This window comes from Setaria viridis, chromosome 9 (assembly GCF_005286985.2).
Source record: "Setaria viridis chromosome 9, Setaria_viridis_v4.0, whole genome shotgun sequence".
Lineage (NCBI taxonomy): Eukaryota > Viridiplantae > Streptophyta > Magnoliopsida > Poales > Poaceae > Setaria > Setaria viridis.
In genome coordinates this window covers 18,437,113-18,462,060 of record NC_048271.2, presented here as the reverse complement: position 1 = coordinate 18,462,060, position 24,948 = coordinate 18,437,113, and the positions used below count along the sequence as shown (strand labels likewise).

The 24,948-nt window shown below is 45.0% G+C and overlaps 1 protein-coding gene and 1 pseudogene across 2 annotated transcripts in view; one reads left to right on the top strand and one right to left on the bottom strand.

The window, feature by feature from the left end:
• The window catches only part of LOC117835111 (uncharacterized), a 30,229-nt gene extending 5,797 nt beyond the window's left edge, over window positions 1-24,432 (top strand). The window contains exons 9-14 of one of the 2 annotated variants that reach the window (XM_034714478.2): window positions 19,039-19,146; window positions 19,253-19,361; window positions 20,145-20,215; window positions 23,355-23,561; window positions 23,684-23,719; window positions 23,807-24,432. In XM_034714478.2, coding sequence (XP_034570369.1) covers window positions 19,039-19,146; window positions 19,253-19,361; window positions 20,145-20,215; window positions 23,355-23,561; window positions 23,684-23,719; window positions 23,807-24,061 — 786 coding nt within the window. In that variant the 3' untranslated portion in view covers window positions 24,062-24,432. Of the gene's footprint in view, window positions 1-19,038; window positions 19,147-19,252; window positions 19,362-20,144; window positions 20,216-23,354; window positions 23,562-23,683 lie in introns of both variants that reach the window. The other variant, XM_034714477.2, reaches the window with a different exon arrangement.
• On the bottom strand, window positions 3,176-14,970 carry LOC140221406 (uncharacterized; annotated as a pseudogene).
• Window positions 24,433-24,948: the final 516 nt, after the last annotated feature.

Sequence of the window (24,948 nt, the reverse complement as noted above, 5' to 3'; positions counted from 1 at the left end):
ACATAACTTATTGTTGTAAGCATAAAATACTGCTGGCTTATTGTCGTAGCACATCTTGAGTGGTTTTTGAATGCTATCTACCACTCTTAACCTGGGTACAAATTTCTTTAGCCATTTTGCCTGCCCTGTGACCTCATAACATGCTACAAACTCGGCATACATCGTGGACGATGCTATGACGATTTGCTTGGAGCTTTTTCATGATATGGCTCCACCTGCGAGAGTGAATACATAACCTGACGTGGACTTTCTATCGTCTGCATCTCCCGTAAAGTCTGAGTCTGAATACCCTTCTATTTCAAGGGAATTAGTTCTTATGTACGTTAATATGAGGCCTTTCGTGCCTTGCGTATAACACAATACCTTCTCTACCATTCTTCAGTGATCTATTCCTGGATTATCCTAATATCTGCCAAGTATTCCGGTTACAAAAGCTAAGTCAGGGCGTGTACATACTTAAGCATACATTAAGCTTCTGACAGCTGAAGCATATATAACTGCTTTCATTTGATCGATCTCATATTGGTTCCTGGGACTCTAAAATTTTCCAAATCTATTGCCCTTAACTATGGGAGCAGTTGTAGGTTTACTCGCATGCATACTATACTTTTTTCAGAATCTTTTCTAAGAATGTCTTTTGCGATAATCCTAAAACCTCCTTTCTTCTATCTTGGTGAATTTCAATTCCTAAAACAAATGAAGCTTCATCGAGATCTTTCATATCAAAGTTCGAGGACAAGAACTTCTTCGTCACCAATAGGAGACTAACATCACTACTAGCAAGTAGGATGTCATCTACATTCCGGATGAGGAAAATGAATTTCCCACTCTTGAACTTTGCATAAACGCAATTGTCCTCCTTACTCTCACTAAACCCAAACTTTCTTATTATCTCATCAAACTTCAAATACCATTGTCTAGAGGCTAGCTTGTTTTAATCCGTAAATGTAAATGGATTTCTTCAGATGGCATCCCATACGTTCGTTTCCTTCCATGATAAAACCTTTGGGTTGTGCTATGTAAATATTTTCTTCCAGATCTCTGTTGAGAAAAGCCGTATTTACATCCATCTGATGTAATTCTAAATCATAGTGTGCCACTAAAGCCATTATGATTCTAAAAGAATCCTTACAGGAGACTGGAGAAAATGTCTCATTATAATCTATTCCTTCTCTTTGCGTGAAGCTTTTTACTACAAGTCGTGCTTTATATCTTTTCATATTTCCTTTGGAGTCACATTTAGTTTTGTAGACCCATTTACAACCTCCTGTCTTGACTCCTTTAGGAATTTCTTTAGGAATTTCCTCTAAATCCCAGACTTTATTGCTACTCATAGATCTCATTTCATCTTCCATGGCTTCAAGCCATTTCAATGAGTGAGCACTTCTCATGGCTTCTTCAAATGAGGTGGGATCTTCCTCCATTTGAACTTCTTCACTAACATAAACTTCATAGTCATCAGGAATAGCTGGCTTTCTAACTCTTTGAGACCTTCTGGGGGCCTCAACATTTGGCGTATTTTCTTCCTCATGTGTGATAATAGGTTCTATAGGATCCTGAAGGATAGATTCCTCATACTTATTTGTTGTTGTCACAGGAGAACTAACAGGTATTGTTACCATAGTGTTCTGCACTGTTGGTGCAGCAGCAACAGGTATCGAGAAAAAAGGTTCTTGAATCATCGAAGTGGGTACGTACACCCGCTTCTCCTTAAGGCTAATTTCTCGGGGTACCGTGCTCCCCCTGGTCATCTCATCCTCCAAAAAGACAGCGTGTCTCGTTTCTACAAACTTAGTACGTCTGTCAGGACAGTAGGAACGATAACCTTTTGACTTATCTGGATAGCCAATGAAATGACAACTGACTGCCTTAGGATCTAATTTCCCAATATTTAGGTTAAATACTTTAGCCTCAGCTGGACAGCCCCACACACGCAAATAATTTAGTGAGGGCTCTCGTCCAGTCCATAACTTTTATAGTGTTTTAGACACCGACTTACTGGGAACTCGATTAAGAATGTGAATGGCGGTTTTTAATACCTCCATCCACAAATTAATCGGTAAAGTGGAGTAACTTATCATACTTCTCACCATATCCATTAAGGTACGGTTGCGTCTTTCAGCTACTCCATTCTGCTGAGATTCGCCCGGTGTGGAGTACTGGGTAACTATGCCATTTTCCTTGTAGAAATTTTGCAAAAGGTTCAGGAACTTGGCCATATGGGGTATGTCGACCGTAGTACTCCCCCCACGGTCGGATCTTAAACTATGGTGATTTTCTACTTCAACCTTAAATATCTTGAATTTATCCAACACTTCTAAACGGTCCTTAATTGGATAAATATATCCATAATGTGAATAATCATATGTGAATGTTATAAATGAATCATAACCATCCACAGATGTCATAAAAAACGGACCACATATGTCTATGTGAATTATCCCTAAAATTCCCGCGGTTCGTTTGGCGTCTATCTTAATTTTCTTAACAAACTTTCCCTTAATGCAATCGATGCATTGCTCTAAATCTGAAAATTCTAAGGGCGGAAGAACTGATTCCTTAATTAACCGTTCAATTCCCCCTCGAAATATGACCTAAATGATAGTACCATAATTTCAAAGATACATCATCAATTCTTTTACGCTTATTTCTTACATTCATAGACGAGAAGGCATTCACATTCTCAACGCTTACAACATTCACATTCTCACAAAATGATAGCAAATAAAGCTCGTCTTGTCTGAAAGCAAGACAAACACACTTATTATTAAACTTGATCTTACATAGTCCATCACCGAAGTGACAAGCAAAACCATCATCATCTAAGCGCGATACACTTATTAAATTTCTATGCAAAGAGGGTACATAGAGAACATCTCTTAGTTGAAGTACAAAACCATCTACTAATTCTAATGGGAGTTCTCCAATGGCTTCAACTTCAGCTTTGACGCTATTTGTTACTTTAATGCTTCTTTCTCCTCTTTGCAGGGTACTCCTCGTATGGAATCCCTTTCTTACACAGAAACCTTAGGAATTCTACACAATCCTTTTGGTAGTGTCCCTTCTTATTGCACCACTTGCAAGTGTCCTTGTCAACCACTTCTTCATGTTTTGATCTCTGATGGTGATCATTTAGTGGAGCCTTTTCATGTGCCTTAGAAGAAGAGGTATTGTTTCACTGAGGTTTCTCTTCTGGCTTAGAATTATTATTTTGATAATTCCTCTTCTTATTCTGCCTCACGTAGTTGATAGAATCACCATGTGAGCCCTTAATTCTTTCCTCTTCTTGCACACACATGGCAATCAGCTTCTCAATGCCCCACTTTTCTAGCTGTGAGTTGTAATTAATAACAAAAGCCTCAAACTCCTTAGGTAGGGAGGCAAAGATCAAATGGACTACAAACTCATCTTTGAGCTCCATGTCCATAGGTTTGAGCTTGGAAGCCATGTTGCTCATTCTCAATATGTACTCCCTTATTCCACCACCAGTATACTTCTCAATAATAAACCTCTTAATAAGAGTACTTGCATAAGTCTTTGAAGAGCCAGTAAACTGACTTTCCACCTTCCTGAGGTACTCTCTAGCGGTGGTACATTCTGGGATTGCTCCCCTTATAGCCTTCAAAATGGAGCTCTTCATCACCATCATACACTTTCTGTTCGACTGGTCCCACTTCGCACGATCAAGGTCGTACTGCATTCTAATTGGTGCATGGTCACGCACTCGAACGATGAAATCATCTTCGCTCTCATTCTAACCCCTCACGGGGTCCTCAGGAGCTATGGGATACGGATCAGTCAGTGCTAGATCAACATCACACAGCGCAAGCGCTATCTCAATCTTCTCTCACCATGGGACGTAATTCCCTCCATTGAGGGGCTCTATGGACGAGATATAACTCAAAGGATTGCCTGAAAATAAAAATTCAAAAAAATCAACGTTGGTCAAATTAAAACATAAAACTTCTCAATAATAATTCTATATCACCACTGGGCAAAAAGAATCAATAATGATGAAACAAAACTTATCGGTACAACAATTTTATCAGCAATGTTGGTCGGTAGATAAAATTATCATACTCAGGAAAATTACTTATTTTCTAATTAAATTTTCCTGTAGGTTCCAATTTAATTAGAAAAATAGACTAAAAACTTCAACTTAATGCATAAATTGGCAAAATAATGCCAAAAATTCAACTTAACTAAACCTTAATACAGCGGAAGCTTAAACTTAATTTGTGAATTTTACCCACAGGAAAAACTCATCAAAACTAATTTTATTTGAGCCACTAATTCAATTTCCGGAAAATTACATAAATAAATTGCTGGAAAAAGTAATAAAAGGGGCTCAATCTTCTCTACTCTTTCGGCCCGAGCGCAGAAACAGCCTAGCACGCGCGAGCACCGCGGCCCAATCTCCATGCACCTGTCTGCAACTGTTCTTGCAGTTTGCGCGAAGAAATGGCCCGGCCCAAAATGCTGCCAGCGCTAGCTTCAATTGGCAGGCCAAAATTGGGCCTCTTCTTTACTATGCTGCCGGCCCGAACAATAAAATGGCCCAGCCTACTACTCGCGCTCGCCCGCATGGCTCTCCTAGACCACAACCTGGGCCTGGGCTAGCAAAGTTCGCGCTTGCCTGGGCCAAAAGAAGGTCTAGCTGCTCTGCGCTGTCAGATGGAGATCGATGGCTCTCCGACTATTTTGCCAGATCAAAAACATCGCTGGCCGGCTCCGCCCGAAACCCTAGTCCATTTCTTCCTCTTAGCATTGCAATCTTCCAAGAGCAAGCGTGAGTAGCGGTGGTGACAGAAGCGATGGAGCGCAGGCAAGACCGGCGCCAGGGTGGAGCGGCGCTCGACTGCGCGCATGCGCGCCTCCCTCCGGCCATCCTTCGCCAGCAGCCCTGGGCTCCTCCGCAGCGTCTTCCGCCAGTGGGTGCTCTTGAAGACGGCGCCGCTGCGATACTCTCGCCGGCACGTGCGCTCGCCCTAGGGTGAGCGCGCCGTCGAGCAGACTAGCGTCGATGCCTTGGGCACCCCATCGCCGCCGGCTTCTTCTTCTTCTTCCCGAAGCGTGGAGCGGATCCGGTAAGCTTCTTCCTTTCTCTCTTGTTCTTCCCCTTCTTAGGGTTTGGTCTCACTACCGGCGGTCGGCGGTTGAAAGTCCGGCGGCCAGCATGAACTTTTTAGGGTTAAGGTTAAACCTCTAATTTTGATTCGAAATCATGTTCTTCTAAATGCTTTGGTTCAAAACTTCCTTCCCCAACTAGATCTAAACACTAGTATGGCTCTGATACCATTGTTAATTCTCTAGGATCACTAGATGCACAATTACCGGGTAAACCACTCGTTCTTATGATGAAAAAACTAGATCCTTAGATCTAAACAGAGACACCTGAGAGGGAGAGGGAGAGGGAGAGAGGGAGAGAGAGAGAAAGAGAGAGGGAGAGTGAGAGTGTCACAACCATCGGTTCTGGTACTTGAGTTTGCCATGGCGATGAAGGTGACGGCGGCGTTGACGATGAGTCTAGGTGGTGGCGGCGAGCGAGGTGGCGGCCCGCCGCTTCACGCTAGGATTACATCGGGTCTTAGGTGTATCGGTGGGTCTGGTGGGCATGGTGAATCTAGGCATGCATGCTCCCGGCCCCCACCTCTCTTTATATAGCGCTGTGTGACGGGGGGGCGCCAACCATATACGGCTAGGCGCCCCCGATCAGGGCACGAGATCAAGGACTTCGACTCGGTTGTTGGATCGAGTCAAATGAGATCAAACTAACATTCCTTCCTTGATTTCATCTCATAGTTAAACTTAGTCTCAAACTTAGAATACTTATCTTAGCACTCATTTCATCACAGATCAGTGTATAAAGCATGCCTCGTCATAATAGTTGAAAAGATGTATAACTTTTGTATGAAGCACTTGGGCATTGGAGGTTTGTAGAGGCTGAGCTGATCGGCCCAGAGATGCCCAGGCCAATCGGCCTGGCCCTTTTCTAGGTCGGTTCGGGGTGCCCTTTGCCCCATGTCACCTCTGTACTATAAATATCCCCATTTTCTATCAGCACGCAGAATTCATCCATCAGAACTTGACAAAATCTAGGGCATTCACCGGAGGAAGTTGACGGCCGCCGCAAGTCTTTGGAGTTGTCTAGGAGATGGCTTAGGCCAAACTCTAGCCGCCATGGCCTCCCTGCGCGGTTGTGCCATGGTGGACTTCAGGAAAGCTAGTAGTAGATCGTCCATGGTATGTACTCGGAGGTGATGATCTAATACATTTATTATGTGAGCAATGTTCTTCATGTCATCTGATCTGTTAGCAACTCAATGCCTCCTTTTATGCTTTCTATCTATCTTGAATATACTTGTTCCTTAGTCTAATGGTATAGTTTAGACTACATAGCATGTTTTATATGATCATGGTGATTAAATCTAGTATGTTGACCCTTTAGCTAGATATGTTCACCTGTGTTCATGCCCTTAAACTGCTGCGCCAATAGGAGGGACAAATTGGCGCTCTAACTGCTGTCAACACTAGGCCGGCTCGGTTGCAGGCTAGCCTGGTGGTTAGTTGGGTTAGGTTCGCTTTTGTTTTTAATTTAAGTTTGTTTTTTGAATTAGATTCAAAAATCAAACTCACTTATAGTTGAGATCCAAATAAAAATCTAAAAAGAGTCAAATCACACTAGCACTCAAGTTTGAAAATGATTTTGCAATTTATTTATTAGGAAATGTAGGTGAGATAATAGAATTTGTCACCCATTTCGAAATGAGCAGACCATTCAAATAAAAGTTTTTAAATTTTTGAAATTACACCCAAATTACTATTGCTCATTTTTTAGGATTATTATAGTCACCCCTCATCGTCCAACATGGAAATGACCCCATTTTCAGGAGCGGCTCACCCCCATTGCCCGGCTTGCAAATTAAATACTTCTCTAGGGCGGGCCCAACACTACAGTACCTCACTCCTTTTGTAGGAGCAGGTGACCGATTGGGCTGCCCCTAGAAAAAAAATCGAGGCACACCTACAAATCTTTTTTTATATTTTTTTTAGTGTCTAGAGGTTACTTGTCCTCTTTAGAAGTTTTCTCAAATAGCCAAGGGTCTAAAGTATAATTAATACATTTCTAAAGAGTTATTTACTAGTTGGCCATTATTTTGTTAGGGATTTGCGCCACCCCCACCCTCCCTCCCACCGCAAATTATCCTGGCATAAATACAAAACCCTTAGCCATATTTGAGAAAAATATTAAAAATAATAACCTTTCGCCATTTGAGAAAACACTAGAGAAATGTTGAATATGTTTTATGCATAGACTTGCTTATTATAGCTTGCTAGATCTAAGTTGGCTCTAAAAAGTAGGTGATATTCTCCTACTTTATTTTTGTAGCTCATGCTAGCTAGCTTGCAGCACCGGCAATAAAAGCACCGGCAATAAACACAGGGAGCCAAGATTTGTATTTCACTCTCTTTGACAAGTTTGCTGATTAAAATCAAGTGATTTTTTAGAGCTTTAATGTATCAGGAGGGGACATATGCCCCCTCCCTTTGGCATGCTTTAAGCTTTGCCAGCCCAAGGCTAACAGCCCCTGTATTCTTTAAAAATGTCATTTTACGAACTTGGTTTCATCTTGTTTTTTGTTTTGGCGGTGGATTTTTTTCCAAAATGCCTATGTTAAAATCCACCCCATGCAATTCAAAACATACATGCCAATTTATAGCTGTGCACACAACTATTAGAAGAAGTGAATCAGATGGTATTTGTGATAGTGATAAAACACTGGTGGAAAACGCGGCTTTAGTCCCGGTTGGATAGGGCTATAGATCCCGAAAATCCAACCGGGACTAAATTTTTGAGACAAAAGGGAGGGTCCACCTGGACTAAAGACCCCTTTAATCCCGGTTGGTGTTAGCAACCGGGATCAAAAAGTTTCCAAAAAATAAAAAAAGGCCACCCACGCCGACCGCCCGCCTGTGCCCGCCGGCCGGCCGACCGCCCAACCGCGCCACTGCCCTGCCCACGCCCTGTTGCTACTCCTCACTACCAGTGAGGGGCGAGTAGAGGGGGAAGGGGAGGGGTAGCAGAGGGGGAGGGGGCGGGGGCGGCGCAGAGAGGAGAGGGAGGAGAGGCGCCAGTGGAGTTCTGCGAGGAAAGGAAGGAGAGGAGTGCCTGCGAGAATAAGGAAGGAGAGGAGTGCCTGTGAGGATAACTAATGTGGAGAGAGGCGGGCGCGGATGTTTTGTCCCGATTGGAGCCACCAACCGGAACTAAAGGTCCACCTTTAGTTCTAGTTGGAATTACCAACCAAGACTATACCTTTTGTCCTGGTTGAAATTATGAACTAGGACAAAAGGAGGGGTCTTTTGTCCCGGTTGGAAAAAGCGGGTTGTCGGTGCGATTTTTTATAGCCGTTACAACTGGGACTAAAGGGGGGACTTTAATCCCAGTTGGTTTTGCAACCAGGACTAAATCCCCCCCCCCCCGGCGGTGGCCTTCGGTGCCACATTTTTGATCCGGGACTAAAGGTACTTTAGTTTCGGATCCAAAGTTAATCGAGACAAAAACACCTGGATGGAAGATCAGTTCTCTACTAATGAATCTTTAAAGGGGGCAAGATAGGGAGAAACTTGTAGCTAATATTTTTTCTCTCGATCTCTACGGAATTATGGTTATTATGGTTATTTTTTAGCAGTATATAGTTCCTGACAGCAAATATGGGAAATCTCACCAGCACACAGCAGCAGCTGAGCCTTGATAACTCCTGTGCTCTCTCCCACGCATTGATTGGAGAGCGCACCCAGCCTTTAGCCCTTGATGGCTACTCCCTCTATCCTATGAAAAATGCAATCCTAGCATTTGGAGGAAAATCCCTAAAAAGTACAATTAGGGGAATTAGATCTAACTATCTGTGTGGCCAGATTTGATTTGCATACCAAAACTTACTGCATGTGGCCAGCAAATAAGGGTATGAGTCTTTTTACACCATCACTAATCTGTGTGAACAAAATTAGAATTGTATTTTTTATGAAACGGAGGGAGTAGTTAGGAGTTGAAGCCTCGGCCCTCGGCCCCTCCATTCCCTGCCACCCACCCACCCCACACCCAATCCGCTCCGCCGAAACCCCGACCCTTTTTTTGGCCTGCAGGGGAACCCAGCACGGCAGCCAGGCCGGGCACACACTTCCCCTGTTCTGTTGTGTCCCGATTGTCCTCTGCCAAAGCAGGGAGAGCGCGCGCACACACAGAGTGAACCGTGAAGTGAGAGCCCAGCTGCTGGGCAGTTCCCATCATCCCATGTGCCTTTGATGCGACGGATGGAACCGAGCGAGCGATTTCCACTAATAGCGCATCCTATTCCCAGCAATATGCTCGCACGGGCGCGGGAGACTGAGAGGATCGGACCCGGAGGCCGTCCGTTCGCGCGCCCCTGCTCTGACCCTTGACTCCGTTCGGCCCGGGCAACGCGGGTACGGAGGACTTGCTCGGAGTCGTTCGTCAAAGGCCCGCGAGCGCCCAGGGCCAGTGCGATTCGGTGCAACTTCAAGCACGGGTCATCGGCTGCCGGTGTCCCCGTGTCGCGCTTGCCCGCCAGGACTTGCTCCTGATGATGCTGGAGACCTGAACCATCAGCTTTTCCGCCTGACCGGAGCGCACTGCAGTCTGCAGACCCAGAGCGCCTGCTCGCTACGGCTGAGGAAGCCCTTTTTGGCTTTTCCAGTTTTCCGCTTTGCGTGGAGTCCAGAGCACATCAGCTACAGTCTCCAACCGTGGAGAGAGCAGAGGGGGCCTATCTTGCTGCATGGCTCGGTCCTGGTGGGTGGGATGCGTGCGCCGGTGGTGGCTTGGCTAGTTGGCTTCGTTCTTCTTCCGGCAGGCAGCAGTGCCCTGCAGCGGCGCCGCGCGTGCAAAGGATGCCATGCAAAGCACGTACGACGACCAGCGCTCTTTTGGATCCTCTGCAATGGCAATTCATCACGCTCCTTTTTTGCCAATTGCCAGCCTCGCCTACTCAGCACGAGACTGCGCTTTTTTCCATGCCTGCGTGTACCTCCACGGGCGCCCTCGCCTCGATCCTCCGGTCCTCACGCTCCTCCGCCACTCGCTCTGCGACGAGTGGCGTACAAAGTAAAAGTGTACATCCATCGTCGGGGAAACAAGAAAAGAAAGTAAAAGAGCACACGTGCGGTCTCTAACTTAAAGCAAAACGGTATATTGAAAAAAATGATGTCTAGCACGGTGAATGCTATGGTCCAGATGGGCAGTAGTAGCATGAAGCCACTGAAACTCATTTGCTTGAATCATACTCCATCCGTCTCAAATTATAAATTGTTTTGGATTTTATAGATTCGTTCTTTCTACTATGTATCTAGACATAATATGTAACAAGGTGCATAGCAAAACTTATATATCTAAAAAAGGTTAAACGACTATAATTTGGACCGAGGGAGTAGCAATTTATTGGAAAAAATTAAACATGCAGTGTATTAGTTCAATGAATGATCGGTGTTGCAGCCTACTAATAAACCTCGCAATTTAACTAACCCAGTTGAGCTTTTTTGGGGTTGCATGGTAGGTATTGGGACAAATTTAAAAGTATCGTTGGGGCTAGAAAGGCCCCTGATGTAGCACAGTCAAAACTCAAAAGCTACCTGGGGTAAAGGATCTCCCAAAATAAAAGGAGGTTGGGGACCTTGGGGTCTTCCAAGGAGGCCGAGAGGCAGATATCAGTGCTGCAATCCATGACAGAGTCCAGATATTGGGATCTGGAGTGGGAGTGACCAATTTAACATTTGTTTTGCCCATGTTTGATTGCACACACACTGCTTTGGCTACATACCATCGAAGGATAGTTACACATGCACATCACTGCTGAGCGTACGTGCAGTAAATCTAAGAGGAAAATGAAGAACAATATCTCTTTTTCTAACGAATGAAATGATGAAGAAACGATTACTTCCCCGCCATTGCAATTTTGCACCATTCCTTGTTTGCCAAAATGTCAGTGGGCTGGTCTCAAATGTCATCAAGACATTGGCGCAGCAAAGACAAATAAGGATTCGCAATTTTTACCGTAACAGCAACGCTCGCATAGTCGCATGCATGCTACAGTACCACGACGCTGAGGACGACGACGACCATTCAGTAGAGCGCAAGCGACTAATCCCCTGGAGCCGGATACGTGAACGTGTAGGGACAACGCTAAGCAATGATGGGGGCTAGGCGTAGACAGTAGACATTCTGATGTGTACGAAATCGGTGCTCGTAGATTAAGTGCGCACTAGTAGAAAACTTGTCTTTAGTTCCGGTTGGTAGGGAGTAAATCTCCCAAAAATCCATCCGGAATAAATCAATCGAGACAAAAGGAGGGGTCTTTTGTTCCGGATCACTCAACCGGGACTACAAAGGATCGCCACGCTAGGCGTTGCAAAAAAAAATCCCGGGGTATCCCCGGGAGACCCCCCAAATGCGCACGTCGCAAGTTAAGCGATTTTTCACGCGAAATATGCACGTGCGCAGTGCGTGGGATTCGAACCCACAACCTCCAATCTCGCGCGTAGTTTCCTTGTCATCCCACCTACACAGCACATCTAACTATATAGGGGATGCAATCCTTTTGTATTAACTCATGGGTACCCTTTTATCCCGGTTGGAAACACCAACCGGGATAAAAGGGTTCGAGGGATTTAGTCCTCTTTTAGCCACCCAGTGGGGATTCTTTTATCCCGGTTTGAAACACCAACCGGGATAAAAGACCCACTTTTATCCCGGTTGGTATTACAAACGGGATAAAAGGCCCTCGACCCTTTTATCCCGGTTGGTAACTTTTATCCTGGTTGATGTTTCAAACCAGGATAAAAGTCCTCTCAAAGCCTTTTTTTTCCACTAACCTTTGCAACCGGGATAAAAGGTCCCGGTTGGTGAGCCCCCTGCCAATGACCGAGTTTTAGTCCCGGTTGGTGAACCTTTTGTCCCGGACCAACTTTAAACCGGGACAAAAGGGGACGTATGGAAGGTGAGTTCTCTACTAGTGAGGAGGGGGTGAATTAGGTAAACTAAAACCTTAATATATGGCTTCCACTATTTTGGATTAACATAAACTAGATCGTCCTATCCAAGATATGCATTCTATGGTTGATCTAGGTGGAACCCTCATCCCAAAACAAGTTTTGCAACCTAGAGCTAATCCTAACAAGATACTACAATAAAAAAGTAAAGGCACACAAGTTGCAAGTATGAAATGCAGAAACATAAGAGAAGCGAATGAGGGAAAGCAAACTCTTGACATGAGGATTTATCCCGTGATATCGGTAGGCACTAAGCCATCACTAGTCCACGTTGTTGAAGCACTCACACGAGAGTCCCGGTCACAAATCTCTTCCGGGGCACCCCTTGACTAACCACAAAGGCTTGGCCACTAAGGCTCACGCCAAGTTCCCCGGTCACCTTGATGCTGTCTCCACTAAGGAGCTTCTCCATAAGGAAGGGGGTCTCCACATCCCCCGCACACGGTCGTCGACGCCGCTCCACACCAAGCCGGAGGGTCGAAGACTTGCCGGCGAACCACCAAGGCTCCAACGCGCCGGCACACTTTGTACAACTGTGGTTCACTCCTAGAACCAACCACAAGGTAGGCACACCTTGCCCTCTCTTTCTCTAGGCGTATCCTAGCACTAATCACTTTCCTAAGTTTGTGCTAAGCCTTTGATAAATCACTTATGCACTTTTTGGTGGCTTGAATGTGTTCTTGATCATGGATTCCTGCACACTCCAGCAACTTCAAATGCACGAGTGGAGGGGGTATAAATATCCCAAAGCCTCAAAGAGCCGTTGCTCGAACATCTGGTGCAACTAGTCGTTAGCCTCCTCGCACCCCAGTTCTTGACTGACACATCTAAAATTCACCTGATGCTTCATCCGATGCATCATCGGAACATCTAGTGCTGAAGGAGTTTCGGCCGAAACCTCTCTGGAACTTTGCAAAGTAAATATGTTTCGTCCGGTGCTATAGGGTTTCGTCTACTTTCCTCGCCTTCACCTCAGAATTCATCCGACACTACTAGAAATCCTACCATCGGAACATCAGGTGGTCTTGACTCAGACAGTTTCCTGCATGTTGTACTAATTGCTCTGATGCTTGCTCCGGTGGGCCATCGGAACATCCGATGGTTCCTTTTTCTCTTCAACTCGTCCAATGCAAGCACCAAAGATACTGTTATTTGGATGCTTGAATACTATAGAATAATCCTAGATACCATGGATTGGTCACTTGAGTCCCATAGCTTGGACACTTGAATACCATGATTTGGATCTTGCCATGGTTTGATTTGCATACTTGGGACCTAGAAAACCTACAAGGCAGATGCTTGACAAACCATTAGTCCCAATGACTATATTGTCACTCAATTACGAAAATAACAAACTATGGACTAATGGGGCCATGTTCTCTACAATCTCCCCCTTTTTGGTGATTGATGAGAACACAATCAAAGCAAGCATAAATTTGCAAGAATTTACCAATTGAACCACTTACACTTGCTTGGATACTTACCATCATCTAATTTGAACTTGAACTCCTCCTTGTTTATCTTCTCTTATCTCCCCCTTGACATATTTCTCCCTCTTTCTTGAATTTCTCCCCCAATGTATGTTCACACATAGGCATTTGCTTTGATTCCACATTTCTCCCCTTTTGGAATCAAAACACCTAAAAGATAATTCCAAGTGCTTGCACTAGATGATTCCACTTGTAAGCCTTCGAGGGAACTTCTTTTACCTTGATGGCACCACTTGAAATGAGACACTTGAAAATGACACCACTTGTAAGAGGTTTAGAGATAAAAGCATAAGGTACCACAACGATGGGAAATGTATGAGTACATTGCCTTTGAACTTATATATGAAATGTAAGCTCGTAAGGACATGACTCAATAAGCATGAAAACGCTCATATTGTTATTATTACTCTTATAGATTTGTTAGTTCACATTGAGAGTGAATAACATCATCTAAGTGTGATGCATCGGATGGAGAGACTACATAAGATAAGCTTGAAAACAAGTTAGTCTCCAAAATCACAAACCATAGGATGAGCTTCTCTAAATGTGTGCATTTAGTGTTTGAATCACCAATTAATTGTATGCATATTGTTTATGGCAACAAAAGGGAAGCTAACCCTATCGCTTGTGCTCATGATACAAAGGATAACATATGAAAGAGCATGTACCATGAAAGAAACAAGTGTAGCTTTCCTACACACATGTCAAACCATGTAGGTTGCTCATGGGTTAGAGAGGGAGATACACAAGCAACCTACCATATGAAAAATAACTAGGCATTGCAACATATATCATATGAGAACACAATTCAATCCTAAATATGGCAATGGAGCTACAATGATGCTTGAGTTGGGTTCTAGCTACCATTACCTTTGAATGGGGGACTTGGGCAACATATGTCCAATCTTGCAAGCTTGGCTTCTTGACTTGAACCTTTTCATCTTCTTGTGAGCCAAGCCTCCAAATCCCCTGAAACCGATCATGGGCTTCACGTGCCCTTTGTAACCCAAACCATATGAGTCCCTTTCATGTTGGTGATGATTTCCTTGGGCACCCAAATTGGTTGGTTCCAACCCCACTCCTTCTTCCCAACCTTGTGAGCAACCACCTTGCCATTGGTCTTCTTCTTGATAACATAGGAGTTGCTCTTGGTCTTGTTCTTGCGGTTGGGCTTGGTGTAGATAAAGGAGCTCTTGATGGTGAAGTTCATCTTCTTCTTCTCATCTTTGCTCATCTTCTTCACTTGGGGGCATTGATAGGACTTGTGGCCTTCTTGATGACATTTGAAGCAAGTCACGGTTGCTCCCTTCTCAAGCTTCTTCACCATGTGATCACGGTTATCTTGAGAAGGTTGGACGTTGAACTTCTTATTTTGTGGAGTTTCAACATTTGCCACCTTGTCCTTGCCCCTCATTTTGGCCCCACGAGCCATTTCAATTCTTGCTTGAGCTTATCATTCTCCTTTGCAATAAGATCATCACAAGATTCTGCAACAACATTATCAAAGGATTTCTCATTGCAAGGGGGTGATCTAGATTCATCAATTAAATCATTGCAAGAAGCTGAAGCATCTACCTTAGAGATAGGAATTGCACAAAGGATAGATGGTTCATTTTGCTCCAAGGAATCCTTAGTTTCATTCTCAATTTCTCAATTTTGGATTTGAGCTCCTCATGATCCTTGTTAAGCAAGTTGAATTTGCACAACAAATTTTCATAATTTGTAACAAGGGTATCATTTAGATCATTGAGAGCATTGAGTTGTTTAATTTTCTTAGATTGTTTCTTAAGGATTCCTTTTTGCACATGGATCAATTCAAGAAGATCATCAATGGAAAGAGAGTCGGATTCATCATCACTTACATTACTTTCCATACCTCAGACCATAAGACAAAAGTGTGATGTGGTAAGGGACCTTGCATGTTGAAGCAAGTGATGGAGTTCTTGCTTGATTCATCACTTGAGTTACAAGAACTTGATCCACCACCACTTATCCACTCTCGGACGGTGGTGAGTGCTTTATGCTTGGGTTTTCTCTCCTTGACCACCTTCTTCTTCTTCTTCTTCTTGTACTTGATCTTCGTGATATTCATTTGTTGATGATAACATCCATCTCTCAAGTGTAGTATGTATCCGAACATGTTGATCTTCTTCACGTACTTGAAGACCTTCTTAGCATAAAGCTCAACCCTTGATTTGGTTTTTTCATCACTTGAGGAGCTTTCATCATCATCATCATCTTTTTCTTCTTCACTTGAGCTTCCATGAATGGCCATCTTCTTGGATTTTCTCTAGATTTTTTCTCTATCATTTGGATGCTTGAATACCATAGATTAATCCTAGATACTATAACTTGGTTACTTGAATACCATAGCTTGGACACTTGAATGCTATGATTTGGACCTTACCATAGTTTGGTTTGCATATTTGGACCTAGAAAACCTACAAGGCATATGCTTGACAAACCATTATTAGTTACAATAACTATGTTGTCACTCAATCACTAAAATCACAAATTATAGCCTAATAGGATCATGTTCGCTACACGATGAACTCCAGCTCCTGCATGACGATCTCACCACAGGCGCCGGCCGGTCAACAAGAAAGCAACTGGTCGATTAACCAGAGAGAACAATTACAGCAGCGGTGGCCTAATTTTACAAGGGGAAGCTTCGCGGAAGCTCCCCGCTTACTAAGTTGCCCGCTTTGGCAATATGCCATGGCCACTGCCTTTTCACCCCGCCTCGCCAAATCCGTGCAACGGCTTCGCGCGCACTCGAGCGTCGTCAGGTACACGCAGCGCCATCACTTCCTGTCGCTCTCGATCATCTTTTCAAAGTCTCCCCTTCGCTTTCTTCCTTTCTCTCTTTCTCTTCCTCACACGGTCACACCATGCGCCGTCAACAAGGTTAATCTCCATGCATATGTTACCATCAAGATTAATTACGAATGATCCAATCCGACTAGACTGCAGCTGGTAGCTGGCACGACACGACGCGACAGCATCTGAAAGTCTCAGAGCATACACATTGGTGGCACGTACGACGGACACAGACAATAGACCTGATCTGATATAGCAGGAGTCGTCTGTGCTAAGCTTATCACTAGCCCAGAGCTTTGTTCTAACGAAACCTACCTAGCTCATGTCCAACTTTAGTCTGTCAACAAGTCAAATGCTCGGTGCATCTCCTGTAGTATCTTTCATTCCTAGTAGGTACACTACTGATCCGGCTCTGTAATCGATGAAGGGGAGACTTTGGCTGCTGTTGATGCAACCTTTTTTAAAAAAAGAAAAACTATATATACATGTAAGGAGTGTCATTATTCTACGTACTCTTGCTTCTATGTCAATATGCTTAGCCTAATTAACGAACCAACCAACCCTAGTTGATGGTAATAATGACGACTCGTGGGTTGACAAAGTAGCAAATTAAGCGCATCATGGATACTGTAATGTTGGTATGCTAGTGGGTGCAACTCTCAGTACAAGTTCACACGAAACTGTAACAAAGGACTAACTGAGTTGGTAGTAGTGCACGACGGGCCTCAGGGGTGAGGTCTGTGGGCAAATAAAATTGAGAGAAGGCATGCCTTAAGAAAACTTAAATTTATGCAGCTTTAATTTACATGGTCATGAAAAATTACTGATTACCTTTGCTTCAAGAAATTGAGTGAGGGCCTGTGCCCTCACTGGAGTGTACATGGGTCCGCCCCTACTCACCCCAAGGATAATATCTTCGGATTAACTCTGTGTGCGATTTCAATCTTTGATGGTGTTACGGGTCCCGCGTTTCGTGACTTGACAATTAAAGAGTTCATCAATAAATTATACGTATACGTTACACCTGCCTCACAGAGGCATCCTAGTAAAAAGGTCACTCAGCTGAAATATATTTTAGGATGCTGACACGGATTAAGAACAGTGTTATCAGGGGGAGCTCTTAGGGTGTGTCGCGAAAAAATAATTGACCTTATTGGGAATGCGTGTGCGACAAAAGTCAAGATTAAAAAATATTATATAATGGAAGAGGGAGAAAGACTATAATACCCTCATCTTATAAAAATATCTTAGGATAGGATGGGAAATGTCACCTCACACATCTTGTCCCTATATAAAGGATTTCACATAGATTCCTACCATTTCGTCACTCCACTTCTCTTTTCATGCTGTGTCTCCTCCCCACTTTCTCTCCCCCATCTCCCTCTAGCCTCCTGAAGAGGAGGGAGGTAGCTCCACAACCTCCCGTGCTCTTCACAACAACAATCTGCCTCCTCCGGGCGGCGAGGTGAGCATGAAATTCATCCCACCTCCAGACAACGTCCTAAATCTTTGATTACTTGCCTTGAAGCTGATCCTTGTGAATTAGTTCCCCCCAAAAGTCTAGCGTAAAAGACTAGACTAGTTCCTACGCATCAAAATCTTTACTGGACCAAGATTAATCCAGTGAAATGATGGATCAATCGGCCACCTTTTCATTATGGTATTTGGAGGATGGCCCTAGTGCATTTTTTTTTAGGATGGTCGTATTCTAATAACCAACTAAAGTAGTTGGATGGAATACTAGTTGATTTGGACATCAGATAGTAGCTAGCATAGATGCATACCTGGGCCACACTACTTTGACGACCTATAAGTTGACACTGTTCATACCTGGGCCACACTCGTTACCTTTGTGCAGGCCCCAATCGCAGTTCTCCACCTCCGACGACCGACGGGCAAGGGGCAAGGGTGAGCTTTGAGCCTCAATACAACCAATTCACCACCCCCACCGGCCTCGCCCCCCCCCCCCCCCCCCCCCCCCCCCCCCCCAAAAAAAAAACCTCAGTGATATCTACTACCTCTGGCCGGAGATTCAGCTCGACCTGACGCGAGTTCGAGGCTGCCGAGCTGGCAAAGAGCCGGAGGCCTCCCTATTCAATCACATTCAACAAGGTTCTCTCTCTAAGAAGTACTTCTATTATTTTCGTACCACAGACTACATAAGTAGTGTTAGGATGAACCAAATGGGTGCCCAAGCTAAGAGCAGTGTGGTAGTTGATCTATATATAGTTCTACATATGGTAATACAATTATGCTTGCTGTTTCTTTCTTGGGCTAGCTGAAGCTGAACAGTGCATGTGAGTGGTCAGGAACCTATTTGTCGCAACCTAGAAAATATGCATCTCACCCATCAACAAACAGCATGCACAAATACATGGCAGCGCTGCAGGTATCTATACAATTTTGTACTTTGAGACGACGTGGTACTGCAGTTAGAAATGATGTGAACCCCCAGCATGGGAAGTCGATCTAGAATCAAACTTGGTATATATAGCAGCTTATTAACTTAATTAATAGAAATTACAAAAAAAATTTAATTTCTACCTTGCCTAATTTGGTCAGGTAAACCCTTTTTGCATTGATACTGTTTGATTATATTTACCATAGTAAAATGCTTATTCTACTTTTGCCTGACCTTTTAATTTTTCTATCTTTGTGATAGATGGAAAGTGAAGCCATGGACTTAGAGCTGCAACTGCTATGGAAAGGGCCCAGCAACGAGAAACATTTGGACGAATGCGTAGGTGTATTTGATCATTACAGTCACCAGGTATGAGTTTCAGCTCTATCATATCGTTGTTGAGATATGTCGGAATAGTAACAATGTTCCTCTTTTTTGAAACTTTAGAATGAAAATTCTGATTTCTTTATTACAGATAGAAAATCAATTTCATTCATTGAATGTGAAAGATGGTGAAGTGGCAGATGAAGAAACAAATATTGATGACCTTGACATCGAAGATTATATGGACCCAAGCATGCTAGGTTTTATTTCTCTGCTCCGCAGCCTATGTTTTATTAAAATTTTACATTATTCACTATATATGTAATTGTCATCCCTACTTTACAACTCAGATAAAATACAGCAATACGATGGTTTTTTAACTAAAGCATTTATATAGATGAACACATTAATATAATTTTCATACATTAAAACTTTTAACTTTGATCATTTTGATTAGTCATCAAAAATTTGATGGCATGGACTCTAGGATATCATGCATGCAAAAGGGGTGAAGTATAAAATATAGAGGTGGTCTGGTGGTTATATGTTTTATCACATCATCTTGGATGGTTTCATGTGAATTGATATGTACAAGTGTATGCATGCGGAATGGAGAACCTTTACATGTGATTGGATCATTTTAGTATATACAACAAATTCAAGTGCTTATAATATGAATTTGTATAAACAATAATAATTTTAGTTCAATGCAATTGTTGGCTGACTTTAAAGTCATAGGGAGGTACCACAAAAAATTATACTCTGGAGATATACCTAATTTTGGTACCTCTCAAGGACAGTAAAAACGGGGGCTGTAAAAGGACACATAATTATTTATGTATATATGACTATATATTCACACTCTTAATATGAATCTCTTGCGGTGCTTAAGAGTCAAGACTTGTAACAATAATCCAATCAGGATACACCGTAATGCATGAACATACACGTGGTTAGGATACATTGTAATTGCTAAAGCATCGACTATGTGACTTATTATTACAATGAACTCACATACATATGAATCATGATATATGGTTTAGGTTGTTTCTTTCCAAATGGCAGTTTGGGGCATGGCAGAAGAGGACCTCGCAGGACAAGCACATCTGTGAGGGTAAGCACTCACATTCTCTAATGGCCAAAGTGCAATTATTTATTGGTACAAAAAAATTGTATGTAATAACCAATTTTGTTGTTCAAGTAATTTGGCCGAAGGGGATTGTTGTATGGTCCATGACAGCAGCCAAATGGGTCAATGAAGTTGTTTATAGTGCATAGTAGCCCTAGGCCAACATGTCAAACCAACAAGCATGCATTGGTGCTGAACCAACACCATCACACCCTGCATTGCCCTTTAGGACAGCTTCAATGTTATGTTGTCCCACAGCAGATTATCTCAAGTCTAGGTATGATGTATTTTTTTAGACGAATCAGGTCGGAGAGCTGCTGATTATATTAAAAAGAAGAATACCCAGATTGGGCACGGCAACAAACAGCAAAACAACAACACCGGCCGGTTGGATTGGGACATCAACACAGCCGCACAACTCCACTCAAAGCACCAACTCAAAACAACAACCGGTTGGATTGAGACATCAACACAGCTGCACAACTTAACTCAACTCCACCCAACTCACCACGCCACACCACCACAACCCAGGAGAAAAGCCGACAAGTGACACTCATCGCAAGCGCCGTCATTCCTGATGATATCCCACGCCAACCAGCCGCTACCATGCAGAACTGGCCGCCGCAATCCGCTGCAAACCATGTAGCTACCATGATTGTTCCACCATGCCACCGTCATCTTCAGGGCACACACACGATCGTCAATCTCCCAACCACGGTCTTGCGTTGGCAGAAATCGGAAGAGGAGCCCACCACACCTCACCGAAGAGGCCACCGCCATGAAGGACCCCTCGCTAAAGTACCACTGTTGCACCTTACACGCCAAAACGACCGAAGCACTGCATCAGATCCTGAACCTCCAAGGCAACGCAGAACGCATGGGGGCCTCGCCACATCCACCGCCGCACACCACTCCTCAGACTCTCCTCGGACATACCACCCTAAAGCGCACGGGGGCCTCGCCTCTCCTGCCACTGGACTCTCCGAGGATCTGGTTTTGCTTCGCCGTCAGGGGTGGCTTAGTACCACCGAGCCGCTCCAGAAACTTCACCTTCGCCTTACCATCACCGGGATCACAACTGCACCATACATGCGGACCCAAATCTTCCAGTGAGCATGGGTCCTCCGCTCCTCCTCGCTGACACGGATCCTTCCCGCACTTCCTCACTCGCAGCCACGATGTCTCGGTCACCACCACCATGCGTGCGGCCACTCCAGCGCACTCTACCATCATCTCCGCCATGCCTGCGCCGCAAAGATGGCCCCGCGCTACCAACCACACCTCCATGGCGCCGTTAGCATGCCACTGCGTAGGCCGTCACCAGCCATACCACCATGGTGTCGCTGGAGAGACTCACGCAAACCACCCTTGGCAGCGCTACCACAATGCCTCCAAGCCGCGCAGAGCCGCATCCACAACGTGCTGCTGCCGACACCCATGCCGCACACCACCGCGCCGCTCCCAGGTGCGCCGCCTGCGCACCTGTGCACCACTGCGCCGCCCCCAGGTGGCCTATCGCCACGCGTTCCTCCCAACCGCCACACACGTGCCTCCGTGGCCCGCGCCAGCCGCCTCCAGCCTTCACCCACTCAACTCCGCACGCTATCACGGCACCGCGACGGCTGCCGCCGGCCTTCACCCGCACGCGACCGCCACCTGATGCTATCGTCGCACAGCCACCGCCACTCCGCTGCCAACAAACTAGCCGCCGCCGCCGCCACATCCTCCGGCGTGCAGCCCACCGCACCTCCCACCGCGACCTCGCCACTGCCACTCTCCATGCTCTCGAGGAGGGTCTTGCTCCACCATGCGGACGCGGCGGCCACATCCGCGGCTGTCGCCTCACCCCACCACTCCACACCTTGCGCCTCGCCGGCCGACTGCGTGCCCCCGTTGACCCATACGTGCCGCTCGCCATCTCCGTCGCGGCTGCCGCCCCGCACAGATCCGGCCCCGGGGGCGCTGGATCCGGTCCCTAGGACGCCAGATTCGCCGCCCCGGGACGCCACCTCCATGGCCCGGCGCCGCCGCACCAAGGACCAACACAGGCCCCCCGGTCGGTGAGAAAGGTCCCACCGCCGCCTTCCTAGCAGGCGCTCGGGCTTCCGATGCCCTGCTCCGACGGCGGCGAGGTGGAGAGAAGGCCGGGAGGGGGGTGGCAGCGGCGGGCGTCGTGGTGCCGCCCGAGTCGCCCCAGAGGAGGCGACGTGGGGGCTCAATTCTATTGTACAGTCTAGGTATGCACTATGTGGTGTGTGATGATTAAATAAAGGAAAAGAAAAGAAAATACGACAGAATAAAAATAAAAGAATAGAAAAGCCATCATCCTCAACCTTGGAATCCACCTGTTAGCAACTGAATAATAACAGACGACAAAAGTTGAAAACCATGTTGTTGCTTTTATCTCTAATGGAGGTGGAGGAAACCACAACCTCCACCGCCAGCCATCACCTCAACTTCACACTGCCACTACCAGGTTCTAGCCTTCCCAAGTGCTTCCTCCATCGCCTCTGCCTAAACACCCACGCTAGTGCTGCCCTCTTTGATTCATTCACCCTGATAATATATATCTTTTTTTAAATCTGATAATATATATTTTAACTAGAGTATTTGTACATGGCACCGACCTTTTGTAACATCTGACGTGCAGGACCTAAGCTATCTAATTAGCTCTCAAATACATGGACCCTTTCATGTGATTTGTTCTAAGGGATGATTCCATACATACAAAAGTTATCAAAATCCTTGATGTGCCACCCAAAAAAGTTCCCGCACCCCCGGTTCTCCAATGCGACCAATACAAATTTTCATTCCCGGCATGCCACTACCATCATGTGGAGTTTGTTGCAACTGTATGACGCACTTATTCTAACATACTGGTATGAGACTATGCCAATTTCATTAACTAAAGAGGAGCTTAAGCCCAACCATTGGGCCAAAAAAACAAAAGGGCTGTACAAGAATATACAACACTACTATTCATAATACTGAAAAATTTAAGTAGTGGCAATGAGGGACGGCAAGCTTTTCTAAAGCCCACACTTCAACAAAGTATCATGTACAATCATAGGGGGGCGGGGAAGCTATGGATATAAATTGTAGGTTCCGATTTTTTTTCCTCCAGGTGGTCAAGTTCACCCCTAATTTTGGTTTGCAAGAGCCTTCCACGAGTGGAGGGAGAAAGCATGGCGGCAGGAAAAATAATGATCATTGGACGCAGGATGAAGTGAGACTACTTGTGAATGGTGTATCCGAGTATGGAGTTGGAAAGTGGAGAGATGTGAGGACAAAATATTTCTTGACATCAATTCGAACACCAGTCCACTTGAAGGTGCGTATACAGTACATTACTAGTTATTAGTGATACATTGCACTATGTAGCAAATACATCATCGTTACTAGCTACAAGTTGTTATCGAACCTCATTACTGAAGTTGCTAATTTTATGTTCAGGATAAGTGGAAGAACTTGGTGAAAGCATGCAAGAAGGTTCTATTCTCTGACATATATATTTCTAGTTCTTACTTTGTCATTGCCGCTGCAATGCAATTACTTTGTCATTCTCTAACTTCCCAGGAAAGTGGAAGAATGTTGCTGCCTCTTGAACAGTCACTCATTGAACGTATCATGGAGATAGACGATTACGACCCTTACCCAAAGCAAAGCAACAGCGCCCCGGACCGTCTAGCGCCGACGACCTCTCCAGACCTCCCTTCGGTGTTACCCCCTGCGCGATGGTCCGTGGTGAAGGCCAGAACTGAGCGACCTAGCATGCACAAATCGAAGAACAACAACCAGAGGACATCGATCGATACAAATAAAGATCTGTAACGAAACCAAGGCCCCGTTTGGATACTCCCTGCTAAAGTTTAGCACCTGTCACATCGGATGTTTGAATGCTAATTAGGAGTATTAAATATAAGCTAATTACAAAACTAATTGCACAGATGGAGTCTAATTCACGAGACGAATCTATTAAGCCTAATTAGTTCATGATTTGACAATGTGGTGCTACAGTAACCATTTGCTAATGATGGATTAATTAGGTTTAATAGATTCATCTCGCGAATTAGGGAATTAGCATAAGGTTCTGCAATTAGTTTTATAATTAGCTCATGTTTAGTCCTCCTAATTAGCATTTGAACATCCGATGTGACACTGCTAAAGTTTACCACCTAGTATCCAAACACCCCCGAAATGGATGTTGCGTGAGGTCGATCCACCTGTGCTGCAATTGCAGCAATTTAGCTAGAATATATATATATATATATATATATATATATATTCTAGCTCGCTTTTTGTGTTGAATTGATCTGTTATGTGTAGCTCATTTTCAGAAAATGGAATGGCAGCATGCATGCTCAGCTCCCATGGCAGCCTCTCTCCCCCTGCCACGCCCTGTGCAACAAGCACTGCGCCATGATTAGCTGACGGGAGTACGGGACTGAGCTGCCAACGACCAAAGCGGAGGAGCTAGCGATGGAGACAGCGACCAAAGCGTAGCAGCAGCGAGCGGCGAGACCCAGCGACGCCTGCTACCCCAACCCACCGCCGCGTACGATACGATAGCCTTGGCATGCTGTGCTTTTCCTGGCAGCCACATGGGAACGCACCACCCGATCCGGCAAGACCCTCCGGCCTGCGCCTGCCGTCCTCCCCCCGGCCAACTCCGTGATTAGCGTCGCTCTCTCGGCAGCGCAGGGCGTCACATGGCTCGC